We start from the raw sequence: 23,693 nt of genomic DNA, 5'->3' as shown, positions 1-23,693 counted from the left end.
ACTTTCCTGATAACAAATGTGACAATATGCCTAATTTTGACTTTGGCTTGAGTAGGAGTTACACCTTTTTGCAGTTTAGATTACATTGAACCCATCCACATGAGAACAAAGGAGTGCTTTGGGAACCTTAACTGGAATTGAACTCACTTGTACTGCAATTGTATTGAATTATGCTCAATTTACTGAGGAGACACAGGTTTCTCATAATAAGATGCAGAATATGGACACCTAGAGATGACTAATCATAATGGTTTTCAGTCCATGTAGAGCCATAGCATTACCTCATTAATGATTTAGACTCCATTAAATTTAATTAATTCATTTATTACTTCATTTATCAGTTCATTTATCAATTCATTAATTAGTTTGTTTAACTTCCTACTTTTTTTAAAGGATCCAGTGTAAGCCTTTAGAAAAAAAACCTTGTCATTCCTGAAACCCCTTAGCTACATCTCCAACCAAGCCTAGAAACTGCAGCCAATGGGTCCAATATTTCAGCAACATCAGGAGTGCAACAGTTGCCTACACTGGTTGCAAAATATACCTATGCATTTAGGACATTTCTTTGCTTAAGGAATAAAATTTTAAAAATCCTTTCACATATGAATGTTCAAGAAAATAAAATAAAAAAGAAGCCTATCTGATTTGAAATACTGTATGCACTAACCACTGGTGGTTTCTTATTCATATTTCAAACTGATACCACCTCAAATGTGAAAATGTCTTGGTCTTCTGGTGAGGATTGATTGTGGACTAGATGTCCCTGAAGGAGCAGGGATAGCATTGCAGTGGTGATTGGTGGCAGGATGGTGAATACTAGCTGGTGCAGTCTTTCTGGATAAAGGAGAGATTTTGAGATTGCCCACTTGCATTTTGGACAGCTACTCCTCATGAGAAAACTGTAGGAACTGAGGTTTTTATAATTGGCTCATAAATTGAGCGGCTGGGAGTCAAGGGGTTTCAATCTAACTCACACCCGTAATGAAGCATATATGAACACATGGTTTGACAATCCTCATTTCTTAAACACTTTTAGACTTAGTTAGCTCTAAATTATTTAAATTATTTAGAGCTAAACAGAGATTTTCATAGTAGAAGGATAAGAAAATTCTACTTCGTGAGTCAAACATTTTTTTTCCTGGATTAAAAAGGACAAAAGAGTTTCAACAATTTTAAAAACTTTTTACTTTTGCTTTTGCACTTCTATGGACTGGATAGAGGCTTGGTTGGAACACAAAACAAATTAGGAAACTCCAAATCATGTGATTATGGAACCACAACTTATTTGTTAGCTTCATTCATGCCTCATGCTAAGCTAGAAACAAATCAAACACATTATGGTTTAGTAGAAAGGGTGAACCTACTCCATGTATTTTGAAATGAATTGGTTTGGGGAGTTTCATATATGTTTGCAAAAGTAGGGAGGGGAGGACAATTGAGCATCCAGGTCTGTCTAGGGCAATTGTATGCCCCTATTCATTTCTCAGGCAGTTGCTGCAGGCAGATAAGAAGATCTAAAAAGATGCCTGCAAATTCACTGGGAAGAAAAAGAGGAAGTTATAAGAACTGAATTAGACCCAGAAAAACGATCGCAATCAAGACCCAGTCAGTAAAATAGGCAAAATGAATGTCTTTGAATGAATGATATCATATAATCAGACAACATCCTAAATCTGTACATACTGTACTTAGAAACGGTACAGTTGGAAAAGGTGAATTCTGACTATTCAGTTTTTAGATTTGAGAATTATACCTCAATTGCAAGATAGTTTTATGGACTATTTATGGACTCACACAAAAAGGCAATGCTACACATTTAGAATTAATATGTATCTCTCTTTTGAAATTAATCATTTGATTCATTTTGTAATATTTAGATTCCATATTACACCTCCCTATGTCTGTGTGTCTGAGAGACAGGGGGGAGGGAGGGAGGGAAGGAGAGAGAGAGAGAGTCAAGATGCAGCCCCACATAACAATGGGCAGATCTTTCCCAGTTTCCTCTCTGTGGCATCTGAATATGGAGATTTATAGAATGCATTGGGATGTATGTTTAATCCACGTGCTGAGCAGAGGCACTGGCTGACATAGATAATAGGAGAAAACAGTAGCATTTTCAAGTTTTCTCTAGTGTGAGTTCTGCTTGATAGTAAGCACTTCTTGCATAATATCAGTCACAGGTAGTTTTCGACATGACCAGTGATGTGGCTGTTGGAATGAATCCCACTTGATTTTATGACCTTTTTTGCCCCAGTCATTAAATGAATCACAACCATCATTAAGTAAACCGGAGTTCTCCCATTGTTTGTCAGAAATTCTCTGGGAAGGTGGCAAATGGCAATCATGCGACCTTGTAATAAAATACATTGATTGCCAAAGGCACAAATTTTGATCACGTGATCATGATGATGTTGTGACAGTTGTAAGTATGAAGACTGGTAGTAAGTCACTTTTTTCAGTGCAGCCAAAACTTCAAATAATTGTTATATGAATGGTTGTAAATCAAAGACAGCCTATATTTAAATCTACGCATATATCTTGTACGTACATTCCCTAATTATGAAACATCATCCCTATTAATTTGACTTTCATTCACCTACTCTTACAGTTGCTTAGGGAAATTTCAATCTTTCTGAGGCAAGCTATTTCTATAAAATATGTTTTTAAATCCAAATGATGTTTTTTTAAGGCAGCACATTAATCCAGCAAAACAGGAAATAATGACTTCAGAATAAGTGTACACACTACTATGAAAAGGATATGAATGTATCAAAATTTTAATAGCTATTCTCCTCAACAGATTAAAAGGACTTAAAATGTACAAGGCAGGCGTGGCACTAAATCGGAAGAGTGTTTTGCCTCTGTTTAGTACTACAAAGGTCTGCAGAGAAAGAGAAAAAGAAGGAAAAGTTATACATTCATATGCCTAGAAAGAAAGCATTTAATTAAAAAACCATGACTATATCATTCTTACAAAGAATCTTGTTAACCGGGTGATTCTCTGTGTTGAAATCATTTTGAAGATATTCCATAATATACTTTTACTTTAATTGATCTGACAGCTCTGTTAGAACAGCACATAAAAACAGCAACAACAGCAACAATAATATGAATAACAGCAACAATAATATTAACAACAGTAGTGTACATCTTTAAAGCAAATTTATGTATTAATGCTTCATTTACCTGAGAAAAGGTCTCACTGTGAAATGTGGATAACTGTATTACAAGACATTTCTCAACCTTTATCCTAGAAAAGGAGGAATGAAGTAGCACATGGAGAGTGAAAGAATAGACTAGATGTAATGGTGGAAATAACCTTGAGGAAGAAGTGACACAGCCAAGGCAACAGTAAGATAAGAGAAATCTCAGTCCAAAGCAGGAATAGAGTTAGACAAAACCTCTCAGATTGGACCCCCCTCCCCCAGTTCCCTTTAGGATAAAGGCAGGGAGGGGAGAGAGAGAAATTCAGAGTTGCAACGTTCTGTTACTATAACCCTGTAATAAAAGTAGCCTTACCATTCATGACTTTGGTGTTACAGTCTGATCTGTTTCTAAGGGCTGACATTATAGCACTTTGGACAGCAAGTCAAGCTGCCATCTTGTTTTGAGAGTTACGCTCTGCACATAACATTTATATGTTGTACACTATGAAACATATTTCTTCTATATGGAGGGGAGATTCAAAGATTGGTCCTCTTTCTCTGGAGTTTACTTGGAACAGAAGAATTCTGCAACTACTGCTCCCGTTTCTTTCTGTATTATGTATAGAATGGCTTTCAAAAACAGGATCACACATGTTATTTAACTATTTAAAACATATCAATATGTAGCTCAGTGAAAGAGAGATCACAGCCAACAAGAGGGAAGCATAAGAAAGACAATCAGTCAAGGAACATGGTTTTCCTTAATAAATATAACTAGAACATTTTAGTTTCTTCTCCATCCAGTGAGTCATATTGCTTTGCATTCATTTTACTCCTCTTCTAGTATTTCTGTAGCATATGGACTTGTATTAGATGCCATTTTATAAATTAGAATAAAGAATATAAATACCTGCCGAATCACCAAGAAGAAGTGATCTTGGTCCTCTGCAAAGCTCTTTCTGCTTTGCTTTGGAAAACAATGCAAATACAAAATCTCTACTCCTGGAGCCCGGGGACATGGATAGTTTATAATTCCCATCCCTAAACACACCTACACCCATACATACCCACACACCAGTGGTGGGTTTCTACTGGTTCAGCCAAACCGGTAGTGGTTTGGTGGCCTGGGTCGTTGGAACCAGCAGCGATCCAGACCTGCCACACCCCTGAACTGGTTCTCCAGCTGGCGCCGTAGGCACCGCCATCTTGTTTTGTGCTTCTGCACAGAACAGTTTTTATCAAATTTTCATCAAGCATGTGCTCGCAGTGCACCCATGAGCGAACCAGCAGTAGTGGCTGCCAGAATCCACCCCTGCCACACACCCCATACTTCCTTATGGATGACTTCTAATATTACCAATCCATTTTCCTTATTGTTGAAAAGAAAATGAAAAAGAAAGAAAAAAATAAAGAAGTGACAGGAAAATACTGGAAGATTACAAATGGAAAAGGGCCCACTGCATTTAGGATCACTAAATATAATTCTATGAAATAGTCATGGCAACTGTACAACGGTAATCCTACGGTAGTATGGATGGTTCCATAGACACACTTGAAATCTTCCTTCGCTCTGATCCAGAGAAGTGCCCAATTATGATGCCCAAAACAGGGCTAACTTGAGCAGCAAATGTACAACTTGACCTGAAGTTAGTAATGGATGCTTCAAGTCCATCCACAAGGCTTACCTCCATATGGAGAATAAAAGACAACTGAAAGAAATGGAACAACCACTGCTTTTTTAAAGCTCTGGAAGAACATTGCCACTGATGGATTAGAAAATGCTTATCTAATATGTAAGCAACTAACTACCGTATTTTTCGGAGTATAAGATGCACCATTTTCTCTCAAAAAAGAAGCTTAAAATCTGGGTACGTTTTATACACTGAATACAGCATTTTTTTTGCCTCCCGAAACCCCGTCCCCTTCACCAATATGGCCATGCATAGCCTTTAGGAGGCTTATAGAGTGCTCCTGGGGACTGGGGAGGGCAGAAATGAGCGAAAAATGGGCCATTTCTTGCTCGTTTTTGCCCCTCCCCTGGAGCACTTTGCAAGCCTCCTAAAGGCTATTCATGCCCTTTTTTGAAAAAACAAACAAACCCGGGCCCGTTTTCATGAAAAACGGGCCTCTTTTGGGAGGTCTGCAGAGTGCAAAAACTTTTTAAAATTTTTTTGCCTCTTCAAAATCTTGGTGCGTCTTATACTCCGGTGCATCTTATACTCTGAAAAATATGGTAACTAAATAAATATTTAAAAAATACTCCAATTTATCCAAGTTATAAATGGTGCAACAAGTATGATAAATTTGAGTTGAATGAAGATAAGAGTGTGTTTTTGGTCTGCAAAGTCTTAGAAATTATTTCAAACTAACATGCGGTCATCTTCACCACCATTTTCAAAATGCTAAGAAAACTACATCAACCAGTTTGCCTCTCAGCTGACTAATAAGAGAGTGCAGAAAGTGAAACTCAACCACACTTTTATACATTTGTTTTATGGCAGTGATGGTGAACTTTTTGGGCTCAGCATACCAAAATTTTGGAAAATGCCTAACTTGCTCTGCCGGCATCCTTCCCCACAACAAAAGAGAAACAATTCTCTATCTCGCCACTACCATCTGGGCCACTCAGAACAGTGGCAGTTAGGAGCAGTGCCAAGACTAGGCCTAAAGTAGAAGCTGGGCCTTGGCTTCAGCAATAACATCACTGCTGCCACTTGAAAAGGGCGCCTCACACCATTTCCCAAGAAGCACAAGCCTTGAGGAATAGTGTGATTGCACCCATGGCCCAGCATCCTCTAGGATCTGCCATGCACCATCTATCTTTAGGCTATGTTCTCTATTCTGTTGACAGGCTCTGTGGCCTACCTGAGGCTGCTTCGAGACTCACAAGGCCTTCAATCTTGAAGCATCTTTAGAGAATGCTCTTCCATAGCCTCTGCAGCCTCTGAGAACCACATAAAAGCATGTCCTGTTCTCATGCAATTTTTGGAGGCTCCAAAGACTGTGAAAAAGCACAGCCATCTCATGCAACTTTCAGATGGTCTGGAGGCCATGGATGAGCACATCCCATTCTCGTGCAGCCTCTGCAATCTTTGAAAATTGTGTTAGAAAGTATGAGTATGTTTTTGAGAATATTTGTTGTTATGTATTAGTGAATGCTGGCATATTAACAAAAATGTCATGGTGTAACATCTTTGATGCACACGTCATGGGTTTGTCATTACTGTACCATGGGGATGAGTCTGAGTATCCACAACAGGGGTGTCAAACTCAATGCCCATGGGCTGGATCTGGTCCACGAGGCCACCCTGGAAACAGCAAAGGACTGGCCCAGGTGCCTCTTCCAGTGAAAATGGAGCTTGGGAGAGCCGGGGGTGGTCCTCCTGAGCTCCGTTTTATCTGGCAGAGGGTTGCAGGAGGTCGTCGCAGCCAAAAACTGAGCCCGGGCCATCACAGGCACTCCCAGGGAGCTGGCCATGCTCCCTGGCCATGCCCACCCCCTGAGGTCAAACACAATCAATGAAATGGAGTTTGACATCCCTGATCTACAACAAGGGAGAGCGGTAAGCTGTCAGAGTCCTATCTCAGGCATGAAAGGCTCCAATCTTCGCTACCAGTCCTGAACCAGGAGCGTATGTGTGTGTGCTCACTCGCTCACTTTGCTTATACGCTGTGCTTCTGCACATGCATAAAAACTTCTGCACATGCACAGAGCATCCATGATGATGTCTGGGTGGATGGGCGGAGCCTCCTGCCTCCTACTGGTTCACCGGAACTGGGGCAAACCGACAGAATATCACCTATCTCTTTGATCAATTAAAAATCATTGTATGGGTAAAGGTACTATAGATTTACTTCCACAGGAAATGAAGGGAAAGGGAAGGTCATCAGCCAGGAGCCAAGCTGAGTAGGCTTTTTCTTGTCAATAGAAAAACAATCTGCCTCGCTCTGCAAAACTTCAACTGAGAAATTTGGTTCCCCGCCTTCCTGTGTAGTCCCCTCCCCCCCGCCCCATGATAATACTGAGAAGAACAATATGGCTGCCAATCATCTGTTGCTTAAAAACAGAGTGTTATTTTAACATTTATACACATATTTAAGTGGGCTGCAGGTGATTGTTCTATACGAATAGAAGTGTTCATGTTACAATGAGCAAGTGTAACACAGAATGTGTTTATTGCACGAAGGTCCATACACTGTAAATTTCATATGTATTAATAATATTGTAGGCTGGCAGGTAATTATAATTTCTATCAATTCACTTTACGTAAATATAGGATGGTTATTCAGGCATATAAAAGCATTTAGGTGCTTCCTGGAGATCCCAGGTCTAAATTGCAGAGCAGATTTTGTCAACATTTGGATTTGTTGCAAGTTATTTTTAACTGTGCTAGAAAACCAGAGACAGCCCAGTAGGTTCAGCCAAACTTTTACTTCTTTTGTTGGTCATGTCATGCAAAAGTATGATCAAGTTTTATCATCAGTGTCTGTGTTGTTTCTGAAATGAGCAAATATAAAATGAAAGTACCAGTTGCCATGGAAATCTAAAATCCCATAAATGCCAGATGCCGCAAATATACATGGCACTCATTTCTTTTTCTTACTGCTCCTTTTATATAATTTTTGCATCATATTTCGAGAATCTTCCAAATGGCAACCATTTCTTATTATTTTGCCTTATAATGCACATGGACTATTTTTTTAAAAAAAGAAAAGAATTTCTTTTTTGCTTATGAGGATCAAAAAGCCAAAGAAATATTGCTTTGTTTTGGGAAAGTAAAACATTGTATTTCTGCAGATGAATTTTATATGCTTTTTACTTGACTTTGCAAATATTTTCCTGTATGAAAAATGAATGGATTAAAAAATAAACCAAATAATCATACTAGCAAAGATTTTATGATCTTCAAAATCATGATTAAAAGCACAGAAGACAAGTAATTTATGATAACATTTCAGCCATGCTATGCCCATTCCATAATGTTTCTACATTAATCTGATACAGTGGTGGGTTTCAAATCCCATTCCAACCGGTACGGTTGGAATGGGGCGGGCGGTGTCCTCATGGATGCGCGCAGTGCACACACACACTCACACAATGCGTGCATGCGTTCAAGCGCCTCTGTGACACTCCGCGGAGCATCACGCAGGTGCTGTTCACACCATGCATCTGCGCGAAAGCACAAAAGCCTTTAAACTCCGGTAAGGAGCTCGGGTGGGCGGGTGGGCCCACCGGAGCACTGTACCGGAACGGTATCCGGTGCTCTGGGCTGGCTCCGGTATGCGTGTACCGGGGCGTACCGCCTGCAACCCACACTGATCTGATACAAAAAAAATGAGATGGAGATTACGGTTCAGCTAAAAGTTGAGATTATTTTTCTATGGAAGACCCAATATAGAAGCAAGAAGAAAACATTCCTCGGGGGTGTGTTCTGTTATGATACAGCCTGGTGTGTCTTTAAATGGATTCTACTCTACTGCTGTAAAATGTCTTCTACTGTACAGCGCAGTAGTGTTGCCATGGTAATGGCTTCAGAGTACTCCACAAGGGGCTCCCTCTGGTAATGAGGAAAATCCGACATTAGAAATTATGATCTGGACATTTCCCCCCTATAAATAAATACTCGGACAACACCAGGTTATCTACTGGTATTATATGTTTGTGATTGGGATGGGCCTGTGACCTTCAAGTGTCGGTGGGGCAGTTCTTGGTGTCTCTTTGACCCAGTGGTGGGTTTCCGCCAGTTCGCACCACTTCAGAAGAACCGGTTGTTAACTTTTTGAGCAGTTTGGTGAACTGATTGTTGGAAGAAATCATTAGGGCAGAGAACCAGTTGTTAAATTATTTAAATCCCACCACTGCTCTGACCATAGCTATTGAAAACTGATGGCAGATTCTGCTATTTTCAAGTGGGAAATAGAATATCACAATGTGCAAATAAGGAATCCTCCCAAAACTTCAGCCGCACCAGATCCGTGACATAGATTTACTTAGCCTGCAGCCTTTCATCCTTCAAAAATACCAATTTCTGTCCTTTTGTTCGCCAAAGCTGACCTATGCTTGGCATGGTATCAAATACAAGCTCATCTTCAGAACTCAGTTCTATTACATACCTAATACTATAACACCACAATCTGATTTACCCATATTTTTCGGAGTATAAGATGCACCGGAGTATAAGACACACCAAGGTTTTGAAGAGGCAAATTTTTAAAAAAGGTTTTTGCCCTCTGCAGACCTCCCAAAAATGCCCCCCCCCCAAATGGCATGAATAGCCTTTAGGAGGCTTGTAGAGTGCTCCTGGGAGGGCCGGAGGGGGGGGGGCAAAATGAGCAAAATACAGCCTGTTTTTCATGAAAACGGGCCTGTTTTTTGTTTTAAAAGGGCATGAATAGTCTTTAGGAGGCTTATAGAGTGCTCCTGGGGGCTGTGGGGGGGAACTGAGCAAAAAAGCCCATTTTTTGCTCATTTCTGCCCTCCCTGGCCTCTGGGAGCACTCTGCAAGGCTCCTAAAGGCTATGCACAGCCATTTTGGTGAAGGGGTGGGGTTTCGGGAGGCAAAAAATGCTGTAATTAGTATATAAGATGCACCCAGATTTACAGCCTCTTTTTTGAGGGGAAAAAGGTGATTCTTATACTCCGAAAAATACAGCATGTCTTCATTGAATTCTGTGGGACTCATTGTGGGATCCTTAGGACTCGCTGAACTTAGTAGGGGTTTTTTTGCAGATGTTTCATTACCAAACTACATAGCATCATCAATGCGCTGCTGATGTTACTTGATTTGGTAATGATAATGTCTACAAGAACACCACCAAACTCAGAGAGCACCAAGAGAAACTCCACAGTTCAACCCTGAACTACAAATATTCTCTTCTGTGGGCCTCATTACCAAGCAAATTCATGTTAGGGGGCAACTTAAGCATGCAATAACGTGGGATTAAGTTGAAATACTTTATTGGGATCTATTGGGAAACATCAACATGTTTATGATCACTTTCAGGCAAGCAGTCTTTGGATGTAAATTTTACTTTTGCTTCACTGGCCTTTTGTCACAGTATTAAAATATTTGTATTTAGAAAGTTTGGGGAGCCTGAAGTTTATTGCCTGACAATTATACCATCCTAAGGGGGTACAAAGAATCAGAAGTGGCAGATCATATGCCAAACCTTGCTAGTTGATGTGGTTCATGGTTGAAAATACAATATATTCTTTAGGATAGGAAAGTTGGGGGCAGGAGGGAAAGGATAGTTATATTTGTTGTTTCCTACTTGCATTTTTCTTTCTGGTGGAAATTCTATTCCTGAAATATCCTGGGGCTTTCTATTGCCAGCAGATTTATACCTGGAGAACCTACTGCTAGTCTATTGGGGAATAACTAGAGTTGTTAGTTATTCTCCACGGGTGCAGAACATATCTCTCCCATCTTCATCTCTTTTCTATGATTCTCTGGAGACTGAGTCCCCCCCCCCCATTTTTGCTGTAGATGCCTATTATTGTTTTCTATATGATGCATTTGTTGGTTTTGTTTTTAAAACATAAATGTCACCAACATATAAAACAGGTAAAAACACAAAGCAAGTCCCTAAGCTATTGCAGAATGCAAATGTCTCCCACTATGGTTCTAATTATCTCCTGAAAATTCCTTGAAATAATATGTCTTAAGCTCCTGAAGCCTTTAAGAGAATAAGACTAAAAGAGTTCTCTACTGAAGAAGACACCAATATCCAAAGCCCCAGCTAAACAACGGTATTATGGGCAGCCTTGGTTTCTGATCAGTCTTGTTTTCTAAATATTCCTCTCTCTCTCTCTCACACTCGATCTATCTATCAATGGCTGTGTGTGTGTGTGTGTGTGTGTGTGTGTGCGTGCGCGCGTCAGTGGTGGGTTTCAATTTTTTTTAGAACCTTTTCTGTAGGTGTGGCCTGCTTTGAGGGAGTGGCTTGCTGGCCATGTGACTGGGTGGGTGTGGCCAACTTGTAAAATGTGGTGAAACTCACTTAACAATGCTCTTGCTTAGCAACCAAAATGTTGGCTCAGAAACTTTGGCATTTGAAGGACGCAAATCTTAAAGCTGTCAAATCACAAGACCCTTGCACCCCTAACCCTTTAGAAAAAAACCCAGGGGTGTTCAAACTTGACAGCTTTAAGACTTGTGAATTTCAACTCCCAGAATTCCTCCTCTCACTCTTCATCTTGATGATGTGCGGATGGGTGGGGGGAGGGAGCTGGAACCGGTTCTAAATGGCACTGTAGATTTGTGGAACCTTTTCTATAGAAGAGGTTAGAACAGGCAGTAACCCACCCCTGGTGCACGTAAATGTTCCAGCATTACTCTGGAATGCCTTGAACAATTTTAACCAAACTTACACAGATGATTTACTCTCTGGAAAAAAATACTGTGGAGGGTAAGACACCCCAAACATCTCTCGGGGTATGTGTTCTGTTAAGATACAGCCTGTTGTGCCTTAAAATGGCTTCTACTGTGCTGCCATAAAATGGCTTCAACTGTACAGTGTAGTGGAGTTGCCATGGTAATGGCTTCACAGTACTCCACAAGGGAGCTCCCTCTGATAAGGGTGAAAATCCAACATTAGAAATTATGTTTGGTCCGGACATTTTCCCTCTATAAATAAATACCCAGACAACGTCGGGTTATCAGCTAGTTTCAAATAAGCATAACACCAAGAATAGATGAACTGGTATAAAAATCAATGGAGGTGCCATTCTTAGCTATAAATGTGACTTGTATATTTTCAGTTGCATATGATGATGTCCATCTAATCTGCTTTCATTTTTTATTTATTCACTTTTTAAATTAATTTAAACCACCCAGCGTAGTAAAGCCTCTTGGTGAAATGGGTGGCAAATAAATGTAATGAGCATATAATGTGATAGACTGGGTAATTGGAACTTAGAATAGAGGGATACATAGATGGTTAACGAGATGCAAACTGTGGTCCATAATTCCATTGACCACTATGATTGGTACACAAAGGAAGAAACCACTTGGAAATGGTTTTTAACTCTCTGAAAAGCAATAGCACTTAGACTTATATACTGCTTCACAGTGCTTTACACTAAGCGGTTTACAGAGTCAGCATATGGCCGCCAACAATCTGGGTTCTCATTTTACCAACCTCGGAAGGCTGGAAGGCTGAGTCAACCTTGAGTTGGTGAGACTCGAACTGCCAAACTGCTGTCAGCCGGTGATCAGAAGTAGCCTGCAGTACTGCATTCTAACCACTGTGCCACTATGGCTCTTAAGAAAAGACTAAGAATGTAGTTTTAAGATTTTAAAAATGGACAAAAGTTCTGGAATAGTATTCTTTACATGTTCAGAGTAATCAGTTAAAGTGAATGCTGAGAAAAATTTCATATTGACTCAGTTGCCTTTAAAATATTACTTTTCTTTCATTCCAATCTCTCACTTGGTGACCAGCATTTGTGTGTGGGGTGTGCACTCATGTTAGTTGGTTTATTACATTTTGTCTTCAGTTTACATAAAAGCCGTTGGGCACTATTAATTGGCCAAAGGCTTTCATGACTTTCTTTTGAACCTATTGGAAGCATTTGCTTTATTATTCACCAATGTCTTCTATTTATTCAATACCATATTTATTTATTGCTCTAGTCTTTCTCTTTCCTTTGAGTTCACCAATTCTAGAGTGCAGCTTTCAGAATGCTGTAAATAATTACCAGTGGCCCCTTAGCTCAGGAAAACATGTTCATTCCTAAGCCGGGAGACTCTATACTCAACACAAAATGTGAATTATGTATATATTTTACAGGAAGATTTTGAAGCAAAACCTCCTCAAGACCTTCTCACTGTCAGCTTCCTTTTGGTCTCCTTAGGATATTTTGAAGGGCTTTAATTGGCTTGTGTGCTAGACTGATTCCATGTGGTTGTAGTAGACTGTTGGTGTTTCTGAGATATTCTTGATGTATGGTGTGATTCTTTTTAGGGTTTGTGATGGTTGTGCTGCATAAGGTTGAGTGGTTAGGGATTTTTTGATAAAATTGTATGGATATCCATTTTGACAAAACAGACACAGACTTCAAAAGATAATTAGAACTGCAGAAAAAAACAATTGTTACCAACCTGCCTTCTATCGAAGACCTGTATATGCATGAGTCAAAAAGAGGGCTGTGAAAATAACTACAGACCCCTCACATCCTGGACATAAATTGTTTCAACTTCTACCCTCAAAACGATGCTATAGGGCACTGCACACCAGAACAACTAGACACAAGAACAGTTTTCCCCGGAATGCCATCACTCTGCTAAACAACTAATTCCCACAACACTGTCATATTACCTACTAAGACTGTATTACTATTATTTTTCTCTTCCTTCCTAGTACCTATCTCTTCCCACTTATGACTATAACCATGTTGCTTGTATCTTTAAATTTGATATTGTTTTATTTGTTTCCTAGTATAGTTTGATTGCTTATTAGTAACCTACGATTATCACTAAATGTTGTATCCTATGATTCCTGATGAATGTTTTCTATTTTATTTTTCTTTATGTACACTGAGAGCATATGCACCAAAGACAAATTCATTGTGTGTCCAATCACACTTGGCCAATAAATAATTCAATTCAATTCAATTCAATTCAATTCTATTCTATATGCTCTATTTTCTTTTTCTGCTATTCCGGGTTGCTGAGGTGTGTTTAGGCTGGTTTAAATAAAGTCCTTACACAGCTTCCCTTGTGGGAGATGAGTTGTTTCTCTAAAAAGAAAAGTCCTAAGCAAATTGAAAGACCCAACAACCCCAGAAGAAAAAACAGGAGTCATCTACAATAAACAAAGTAAGGACTTCAACAACCACTATGTAGGACAAACAGGCAGAAGACTGGCAGAACATATCTACAAACACCAACTAGCAGTCAGAAGACATGATGAAGATTCTTTAATTTCACAACATATAGACAGATTTAACCATAGTTTTAATTGGAAAAATGGGACCATCCTTGACCAAGCCCAAAAACGCCAGGGAATTTCTAGAAGCCTGGCACGCTGACAAAACAACCATCAATAGACACAATAAACAAAAGACTATCACCCTGTCCCAAAAAAGGAACAAAAAGACCCAAGCATCTCTCCACCAGCAATCAGCACCCAGATCAGCATAGATTAACTCCAAAGTTAACACCAGACCAACAATCAAGTAAGCAATACCTCAACCAAGAAATTGCCAAAAAGGCCATCAGTAAACAGCCCAATGAAAGGACCTCTAAGACTACTCCCACCCACACAGACAGGAAAGCCACTAGAATATAAACTGAGAGCAAACACCATTCCTTACTAGTTTGGGCAATGAAATGTCTACAAGAAAACAAGCAAGCTCAGAGAACACCAAGGATCCCTTCAATTTTCAGAATTCCCCAGCCAGGCTGGGGAATTCTGGGAGTTGAAGTCCACCCAGCTTCAAGTTGCCAAGGTTGAGAAACACCAGTCTAGTGGAAGTGTAAGATGCTGGAATCAAGAGCCTGGAAACCATGGGAAGAGAGATAAGTGTTCTAGATTCCAACACGTTAAACTGACTATTTGTCTTGCTCCCTGCTGCTAACAGACATTGCCCAAGATTTAAATGACCTCTGAAATAAGAAACAAGACTGATTCAGGTAGAAATCTGAGCAATGTGTATTGATTGTGTTAGGATTAAGCAGTGGTATTAATCCTAACCCTAATAATAATTTCCTCAGTCTGCTTAGCATTCTCTATAAACACTGGAGCATCTGCAATTGCTACCAGACAAATAAGTTCTGGTTTGTCATTATTCATATGAGGATATCATTTATATGCTGACAGAAGTCTGGTTTTCCACTTAGAATCCCCAATGCTGGAACTTGGTTTTATTTGCATGCACCCACTGGGGGGGGGGGGGGAAATAAGACATTCCACTCATCTCATTCTTTTTAGCCAATTTATACAAGCTACTCTAGCCTGACAGTCACCAATTATAGGGATTATATGCTTCCATAAAGGTGAGAGATTGATTCTTTCTCTCTGTATTGCATTCTGGTTCACCTATATTCAACGTATTTTCCTAAGAAGTTAGACTTTAATATTTAACAGCCGGATTTATCATTGTTTTCCCCAGAACATTTTGGGGCATCTCTTGGTGCCGCAAAACATGACTTCTGTACCCATTTGCATATTTGCAAATATAATTGAACCACTAACCTCATCCTATTTTCCTTTTTTCCCCTGGGAAAAAGTGTGGTGCGAAGGGAGAGTTTTTAGCTTATCCTCATTTCGATGGACCATTTGCTAATAAAAGTCAATCTTCTTCTCAGCTTCATTTGCCATTTTTCTCGGATGTATTACTGCCTCCCCATTAAATCTTCCGACCATTAAATGACATAGACTATGTGGTGGTTTTGAAAAATTCAGCTGCCCAAGCGATTGCTCCCTTAACTTTCTCTCTCTTTCTTTTTCCTCCCATCCCCCACCAACCCAAAGACAAGATACATCTTTTCAAACAAAGGCCACACAGATGTTGTTTTTCTGCCCCCCCTTTTCACGTGGAGCCTCCAGCCACCCAAATCTGTAACTCCTTTGATCATCAGAAGGCTGACTTTTACATAGCTGGTTGTTTGCTGACTCACTTTCTGCGTCATATAGTAAGGGTCAAAGTCCTCCAGTGGCACAGCGACCAGGCCTTTGGGGATGTCCCCGTAGATGAAAGGCAAACTCTTCCCTGCCTCCAGGTCACTGTTTGGTTTTGGTTTATTATCTTCATCGTCATCTCTGTGACTGCTGTCTTGCTTAGGACGCTTCTTCTTATCTTCTGCAATGCGCTTCTCAATGTTAGCCAGAGATTCCGGAGTGAAAGGCCTAAAACTGTCAGGGCCTGGTGGTGCAAGCAACCGCCCTGCCATCTTTTCATCCTGCAGAAGCTTGTTCAGTTAGGTTACGCCCCAGATAGGTCAACTCTGGAAGCACAAAAAGAAAAAGAAAACCACAAATCAGTTCTCAATATCAAGGTTGGCTGGAGAGTTGGGAACGTCCCTAGGGAAGAATTTATCCGGTCCAGCCCTTTTCCCACTGACGTAGCCAACTGAGAGTCCTTTGAGGTTACAAACAAACAAACATCACTTCCTACATTCCCCGGTGGAGTAATCAGTTTTGTCTATTGTAGCATAAACAATAAAAAAGAAAAAGCATTACAGCATGCCGAAATTTAGCGTCAACTTTCAAGGACTATGTTTTCCTATGTCATTTAACTTTGGGTTCTTCTGGGGACATTTGAGACACTGATTTTTCCCACAAGTTCTGAGTTCTTCAGATAAAGAATAAATTATTGGGATTACTCCGTTTAATAGCCCATGATCAAAACAGTAGGAAATAGCAGCTTTTATTGCAGGAATTTACTGTGTTTTGTCATGCTCTGATGGCTCTGTCTCTCCTGAAGAGTCAACTCCTCAACTACAAATTAATCTGATATGTCTCTTTTTTTAATCCTGTTTCCGTTCTGGGCAGTTTCATCTCGGTCTGTATGCTATGTTCAACATCTCTCTTTCAGTTTCAGAGGCTCAGATTAAGAAACATAGAAAGTTTTACAAGATTTGAGATGCTAAATCAATGATTTCAAAAGAACATTTTGTCATCTCTTGACCGGATTATTGTAACACACTATATATAGCGATCAGTGGTGGGATTATTATTTTTTTTACTACTGGTTCTGTGGGCATGGCTTGGTGGGTCAGTAAGAGGTGGTATTTACCGGTTCTGAGAACTACTCAAAATTTCCACTACTGGTTCTCCAGAACTGGTCAGAACCTGCTGAATGCCACCTCTGATAGCGACGCCTTTGAAGAGCATCAGTTAAAGCTGTTTGAGAATGCAACAGTTCAATTAAGTGCATCCCTGATTTGCTCAAGTGACACCACTACTAGGATTGGAGTATTAGTTGCCAAGTTGCTTCTAGGTGCAATCCTGGTTGTCCTGTTTAAGGTTCAGGATTTTTCTTTTCTCTCAATGGTTTTGGCCCACCCAACATCCTCTGACTCCCTTTCAAACCCCTTCAGGGACTCTGGTGGCCTGCCTTTTCCAGTGAAATAATGCTCCACCTGAGGTCACAGCATTACCAAGAAAATCCCTAAAATATGGCATTTCCAGAAGGACTTGGAGGTATAAATAGAATGGTGGGTTACTGTGCTGGAGTAGGTGAATGGTTATTACTCAGAGTGCATTTCTTGGCATGATTTTGAATGAGAATAGTAATATGACAGGTAGTCCTCAACTTACAACCATTCGTTTGAAGTTACAGTGGCATGGAAAAAAGTGACTTGTAACCAGTACTCACACTTAACAACCATCACAATATCTGCAGGATCAAGTGATCAAATCCAGGTGCTTGGAAATTGGCATGTATTTACTATGGTTGTTGCATCCCATGGTTTAATGGCAAAAAGGTCATAAATTGGGTATAGCTCACATTTTGTAAAAAAAAAAAATGAAATTCTGGTCCTAATTATGCTCCTACGTCGAAGACTTCCTGTATTTGATTTGGTTTATGTTATAACGTCATTTTTATTTTCTTGTTACGGTATAGTAGGGAACAGCTGGCCTTTTACATAACAAACCAGCTTGATGTGTTCAGAAGCAGTTATCTAATCACTGAGAGGAAAAGAAAGGTTCCTGTCAGGTTTTGGACAAGAAACACTTTTTAGAGTTGGTTTTAGTCCTGGATTGGCGGTGAGGGAGTTATCTCAGGCAACACTGAGGAATTATTTTGTTCTGGAGTAGAATTATGTTAGGGTGCGTATGTGTACATATGTGTACCGTGTTTTCCCCAAAATAAGACAGGGTCTTATTTTCTTTTGACCCCCAAAATAAGCACTTGGTCTTATTTTCAGAAAGGTCTTATTATTTTTGAGGTGCAGGAGACGGCAAGCGTGGTCACCTCATGGCTGCTGCTGTGTTGCTATATTTTCGGGGAGGGCATATTTTAGCTCATGCACTAAAAAACCCTCAAAAAGCTTATTATCTGGGGAGATCTTATTTTCAGGGAAACAAGGTATATGTGTGTGAGTGAGTGTGTATATATTTATAATTTTGTGTGGAACTTTTATCTTTTTTGGGCACCTTTAATAAACTTGATTTTTGTTTATATACTGAAGATGACCAATCACTTTCTGGCATCCACCTCAGAGTGTATGAACAACAGATTCCCAAAAGTTTTGTTTGGTTTCCCTTCCTTTGGTTTAACCAAATGCAGCTCGAATTAAGCATGACACATCAAGTGTGTCCCAGAATTTGTATGCCAGATGTCCCAAAGATGCTTTTCCAAAAGTAATTTAAATCCCTCTATTCCTCACCAAAAAGGACACAGTGGCTCAGTGGCTAAGTCACTGAGCTTGTCGATCAGAAAGGTCGGCAGTTCGAATCACTAGTGCCGCATAACTGAGTGAACTCACGGAGTGACCTGCCGTTACTTGTCCCAGCTTCTGCCAACCTAGTTGTTCGAAAGCATGTAAAAAATGCAAGTAGAAAAATAGGGAACACCTTTGGTGGGAAGGTAACAGAGTTCTGTGCGCCTTCGGCATTTAGTCATGCATGAGCATGGAGACGTCTTTGGACAGTGCTGGTTCTTTGGCCTAGAGTCAGGAATGACTAGCACATATGTCCTTTACCTTTACTATTCCTCACCAGGGAGTCAGAACCTGATGAAACGTTTTCAAGGAAAAAGTCAAGAAAGTCCAGTTCCTTTTTTGAAAAAGCACCTTTGGGACAACCATAACCTGGATGACTGAGAATCTCCATAGATACTTTCATGCTAGATGCTCAGTGGTCCCATTTCAAAGGATTTCCTGAATGGGGAAAAAAAGCTGGAATCCCACTGTGCCACCTGAAAACCACAGCCCCTCATAAGAACGTGGTTCTTCTCTGAGTATATTAAGGCAGCTTTGTATGCAAGAACCCACCCAGCAACAAAAGAAGAATTTACAGACAGCTATCAAAGGCAGCATTTCCCCTTGATCAATACAGGGAATCAACTCTCTAAAACATAGCTCTAAGTTAAGGTGACCAGATTTTCAGATTGGAAAAGAGGGACACCCTTGACCGGGGGGGGGGGGGGGGGGGGGCTTGATTAAAAAAATTTTTTTTGTCAAAAGGTCACCCCAGGACACTGAAACCAGCATAAATACGAATCTGTTGCCAAACAAAATTTTGATCATGTGACCATGAGGATGCTGCAACGGTCGCTAAGTGTGAAAAATGGTCGCAACGGTCGCTAAGTGTGAAAAATGGTAATCAGTCACTTTTTTCAATGCCATTGTAACTTTGGTCACTAAATGTTTTCCCCCTCCTCGAGACTCCTCACTTCTTCCTTCATTCCTCTTGCTTATCTACCTTCACCTTATCTGTCTTCTGCTCTTTCCCTCTCTTCCTTCCTTCCTCCTTCCTTCCATCCTCTTCTTTCCTCACTCACTCCCTTCCTCCTTTTTTCTCTTCCTTCCTCCTTCCATTCTTTATACGATATAAAATTCAATGAGGGTGAAACACACCAAATCTGGCAAAGCTGCCTTGCACCAACCTGGCCTGCCCATAGAATAGCAGCCACTTTGAGACACATAAACCTGGTCTGAACATATTGCATCACAAAGATTTGCAAAGATCACATTTGCAAAAAGGAACATTTCTTGTAGTAAATACATTTTATAAACAATTTAAAAGTAAAAATCCCCCCCAAATAATAAAAAAGGTATTCTATAAATAAAAGAAATCCTTAAAAACCATTGTTAAGTATTACACCAGCAATAATTTATACTGTCACCATTTCAAACTATCATCAGAAATACGAATCTGTTGCCAAACATCAACATTTTGATCGCGTAACCATGAGGATGCCAAAACGGTCGCTAAGTGTGAAAAATGGTCATCAGTCACTTTTTTCAATGCCATTGTAATTTTGGTCACTAAACAGCCATGTTCCTGACTTAACAACCACCATGATTCACTTAACGTGGCAATAAAAGGTCGCAAAATGAGGCAAAAATCATTTAACAAACGTCTCCCTTAGCAACAGAAATTGGGGGATCAATCCTGGTCGTAAGTCGAGGATTACCGGTAGCCAATTGCAAAAGGCAACTTTACTTGGAACAGGTGAGATTGTGCCCGGATCCCTTTCATGCCAACATCCCATCCTGTCCATGGGGAGAACTCCACAGGCGGACAAAAGCCCCAATCCCCTCTCAACCTCCAGCTGACTCTGCCATCCGCCATAACCACACATGCCCCTCAAAGGCAAAACTCAGGGGGCTGAATTCTACAGGGGGAGGAGTAAAGGGGGGATTTGAGGGGCAGCCCAAAGCACCATCTGTCTAAATTTGCATCAGGCAGGCAGTAACATTTTCATAGACCATGATCAGAGGAGCAGCTGATCCTATGGAGAGACTCCTCCGCAATTCAGTCCCAGGCCTACAAGTGGAAGTACCCTTCCTTCCTTCCTCCTTTCACCTTCCTTCCCTCCCTCCCTCCCTCCCTCCCTCCCTCCCTCCCTCTTTCTTCCTTCTAGCCTTCCTTCCTTTCCATTCTTTCTCCTTCCTTCCTTCCTCTTGCCTATCTGCCTTCTGTCTTTCTGCACTTTAGATCTCTCTTCCTCCTTCCTTCCTCTTTCCATCCTTTCACCAAAAATCAGGATGTTTTATTAGCATCAGCATCATTCTGCTGAAAATGCCAGATTCTGTGGTACTTCTGGATGAGATTTAGAAAATTACAGAGACATGAGGAACCATTATATAATTTCACTTGGCAAAACTCTGATTAAAATAATAGCAACAAAATGTAAGATTTTTTAATTTTAAAACTCTAGCAAAACATAGATTTATTTCCAGTTTAGTTAATTAATGCCATTATAAACAGGAATGCAATTGATTAAATAAAAATGACTTTTTCTTTTATTAAGAATACTTATTCTACACTAAACTAGAAAATATTTCATAGGCCCTTCAACAAGTTTGTTACAAATTTTCAGGATTGCATGCATTCTTGAAACTGATACCATGTAATGTTAAAAAGCAGATCGCTAACTAAGTACACTAAAAACCATGTTTAATTATTTGCTACTTGAGGCCAATAGCAATGATGAAGAAATTTCTCTCATCCTCAGTGACAATATTTTTAGGGCCAAAAAATAAAACTCTGTATATTGAATCTGTTGAATGGAGAAAGGCCTGCCCCACCCTCCCCCAAATGAGACACCTTCCACGATAATAGGAGAGGAGAGCCTGGAGACAGCAATCACAAGGCAGAACGTAGCTAAGAGAACGGGGCAGCTAAGAGAATGGGGCGGGGGTTGGGAGAAGGCATGGGACTGGCTGGGGAAGGAGGGAGGGAGGGAGGGAGGGGGAGAACATGAGTGTGTGTATCCCTCCTTCCTTCAGCCCAACACTCTTGCTGGCATTCTGGCCAGACGAGAGGGACTGCAGAGGGTCTAGGGCAGCGAGTCATTCAATCAATGGGAAACTTGCCTCTTGGAAGGAATGACCCGGTTTGGCTCCCACTTTCAACAATCGAACAGAGAAGCGAAGAGGCAGGAGAGACGAAGCGGGAGCCAAGCCAGGCTAGAGTGTTGGGCTGAAGGAAGGAGGGATACACACACTCGCGTTCTCCCCCTCCCTCCCTCCCTCCCTCTCTCTCTCTCAAATGGCAAATCGCTGCTGGGAGCCCGGTCTCATTTGGGGGAGGGGCAGGAAGCAAGCCTTTTTCCATTTCAAGGAGCTGCCGCTCCTCCCCCCACCTCTTAGAAGTCCAGCCAGCTGCCCGCCAAGCTCTCCACGGAGACTCACCCAGAGTTTTCACCGCGATTTGCCTGGTGAGGGGAGGCGGCAGGTTGATGCAGACCAAATCCACAGTATAATAAATACAAGTATAATAAATACTTGTATTTATTATACTTGTATTTACTTCCTCCTCCTTCTCCTCGCTGCGATCTGGATGCCCGCGGCTCCCTTTCCTCCACGTTCAGCCCTTTCGCGTGGAGCCTCAAGATTACGAGCAATGCAGGGTTGCTAAGTTAAGGGCGTCCGGTCCCAACTGGGAGCAGTGGCTGGCTCTGCTCACGCCCGCGGGCCCCTGCCCTGCTGCGTCCAGCGCGTCTTCAACAGCATGACCCGGCATCCCAAGCGGAGTCCCCCACCCCCGCATAAGCTGCATTGCCCACACGCGCGGGGATTCAAAGTATCCAGCCGGATTTCTTGAATCCCCGCGTGTGTGGGCAACGCAGCTAGGCGGGCTCTGCTTGGGAGGACCAGGCTATGGAGGGCATAGCATGGTCATCTCAAGCGAAGCTCCCCTCCCCCGCATAGCTGCATTGCCCACACGAGCGGGGATTCAAAGTATCCAGCCGGATTTCTTGAATCCCCGCGTGTGTGGGCAACGCAGCTAGGCGGGCTCTGCTTGGGAGGACCAGGCTCTGGAGGGCATAGCATGGTCATCTTAAGCGAAGCTCCCCTCCCCCGCATAGCTGCGTTGCCCACATGCGCGGGGATTCAAAGTATCCAGCCGGATTTCTTGAATCCCCGCGCATGTGGGCAACGCAGCTAGGCGGGCTCTGCTTGGGAGGACCAGGCTATGGAGGGCATAGCATGGTCATCTCAAGCGAAGCTCCCCTCCCCCGCATAGCTGCATTGCCCACACGCGCAGGGATTCAAAGTATCCAGCCGGATTTCTTGAATCCCCGCGCGTGTGGGCAACGCAGCTAGGCGGGCTCTGCTTGGGAGGACCAGGCTATGGAGGGCATAGCATGGTCATCTCAAGCGAAGCTCCCCTCCCCCGCATAGCTGCATTGCCCACACGCGCGGGGATTCAAAGTATCCAGCCGGATTTCTTGAATCCCCGCGTGTGTGGGCAACGCAGCTAGGCGGGCTCTGCTTGGGAGGACCAGGCTATGGAGGGCATAGCATGGTCATCTTAAGCGAAGCTCCCCTCCCCCGCATAGCTGCATTGCCCACACGCGCGGGGATTCAAAGTATCCAGCCGGATTTCTTGAATCCCCGCGTGTGTGGGCAACGCAGCTAGGCGGGCTCTGCTTGGGAGGACCAGGCTATGGAGGGCATAGCATGGTCATCTCAAGCGAAGCTCCCCTCCCCCGCCTAGCTGCGTTGCCCACAGGCGCGGGGATTCAAAGTATCCAGCCGGATTTCTTGAATCCCCGCGCATGTGGGCAACGCAGCTAGGCGGGCGGGCAACCCGCTTGCTGTTGAAGACACGCTGGACGCGGCAGGGCCAGGGGCCCGCGGCCGGGAGCGGCTTCTGGCGGCTACCGGGCGGCGATCTCACACCATCCGCTCGCGGCTCTTAATACTCACCAGTCAGCGCAGCTGCAACCTCTTTTGTCTTTTGGTGAAAGGAAATGGAGACTCGCCAGGCATGCTGAAAATTTCCCATCCCAGCCAGCTCACTGATTGGCTGGAGTCCAGGCCAATCCAATCAGTGAGCGGCAGGCTGGGCTGGCTTAAATTTGTAGGTAGGTAAAAGCACACTTTATTTGGCGCTCGCAGCTCCCGCCCATCAGCTGCTAGC

At 42.0% G+C, this 23,693-nt stretch overlaps 1 protein-coding gene across 1 annotated transcript in view; it reads right to left on the bottom strand.

Annotated features, from left to right (window-relative positions):
• SCN8A (sodium voltage-gated channel alpha subunit 8) overlaps positions 1-23,693 on the bottom strand; it is a 122,397-nt gene that overhangs the window by 71,229 nt on the left and 27,475 nt on the right. Inside the window, exons 2-3 of the mRNA XM_014063584.2 lie at positions 15,770-16,096; positions 2,763-2,881 (exon numbers count right to left, since the gene is read on the bottom strand). Coding sequence (XP_013919059.2) covers positions 2,763-2,881; positions 15,770-16,042 — 392 coding nt within the window. The 5' untranslated portion in view covers positions 16,043-16,096. The remainder of the gene's footprint in view (positions 1-2,762; positions 2,882-15,769; positions 16,097-23,693) is intronic.

Source organism: Thamnophis sirtalis, unplaced genomic scaffold (genome assembly GCF_051295495.1).
Source record: "Thamnophis sirtalis isolate CommonGarterSnake01/CBP01778 unplaced genomic scaffold, rThaSir2_p1.2 scaffold_3, whole genome shotgun sequence".
NCBI classification, from domain to species: Eukaryota; Metazoa; Chordata; class Lepidosauria; order Squamata; family Natricidae; genus Thamnophis; species Thamnophis sirtalis.
Note: the sequence above shows the minus strand (reverse complement) of the source record. Positions and strands in the feature narration are given on the sequence as shown.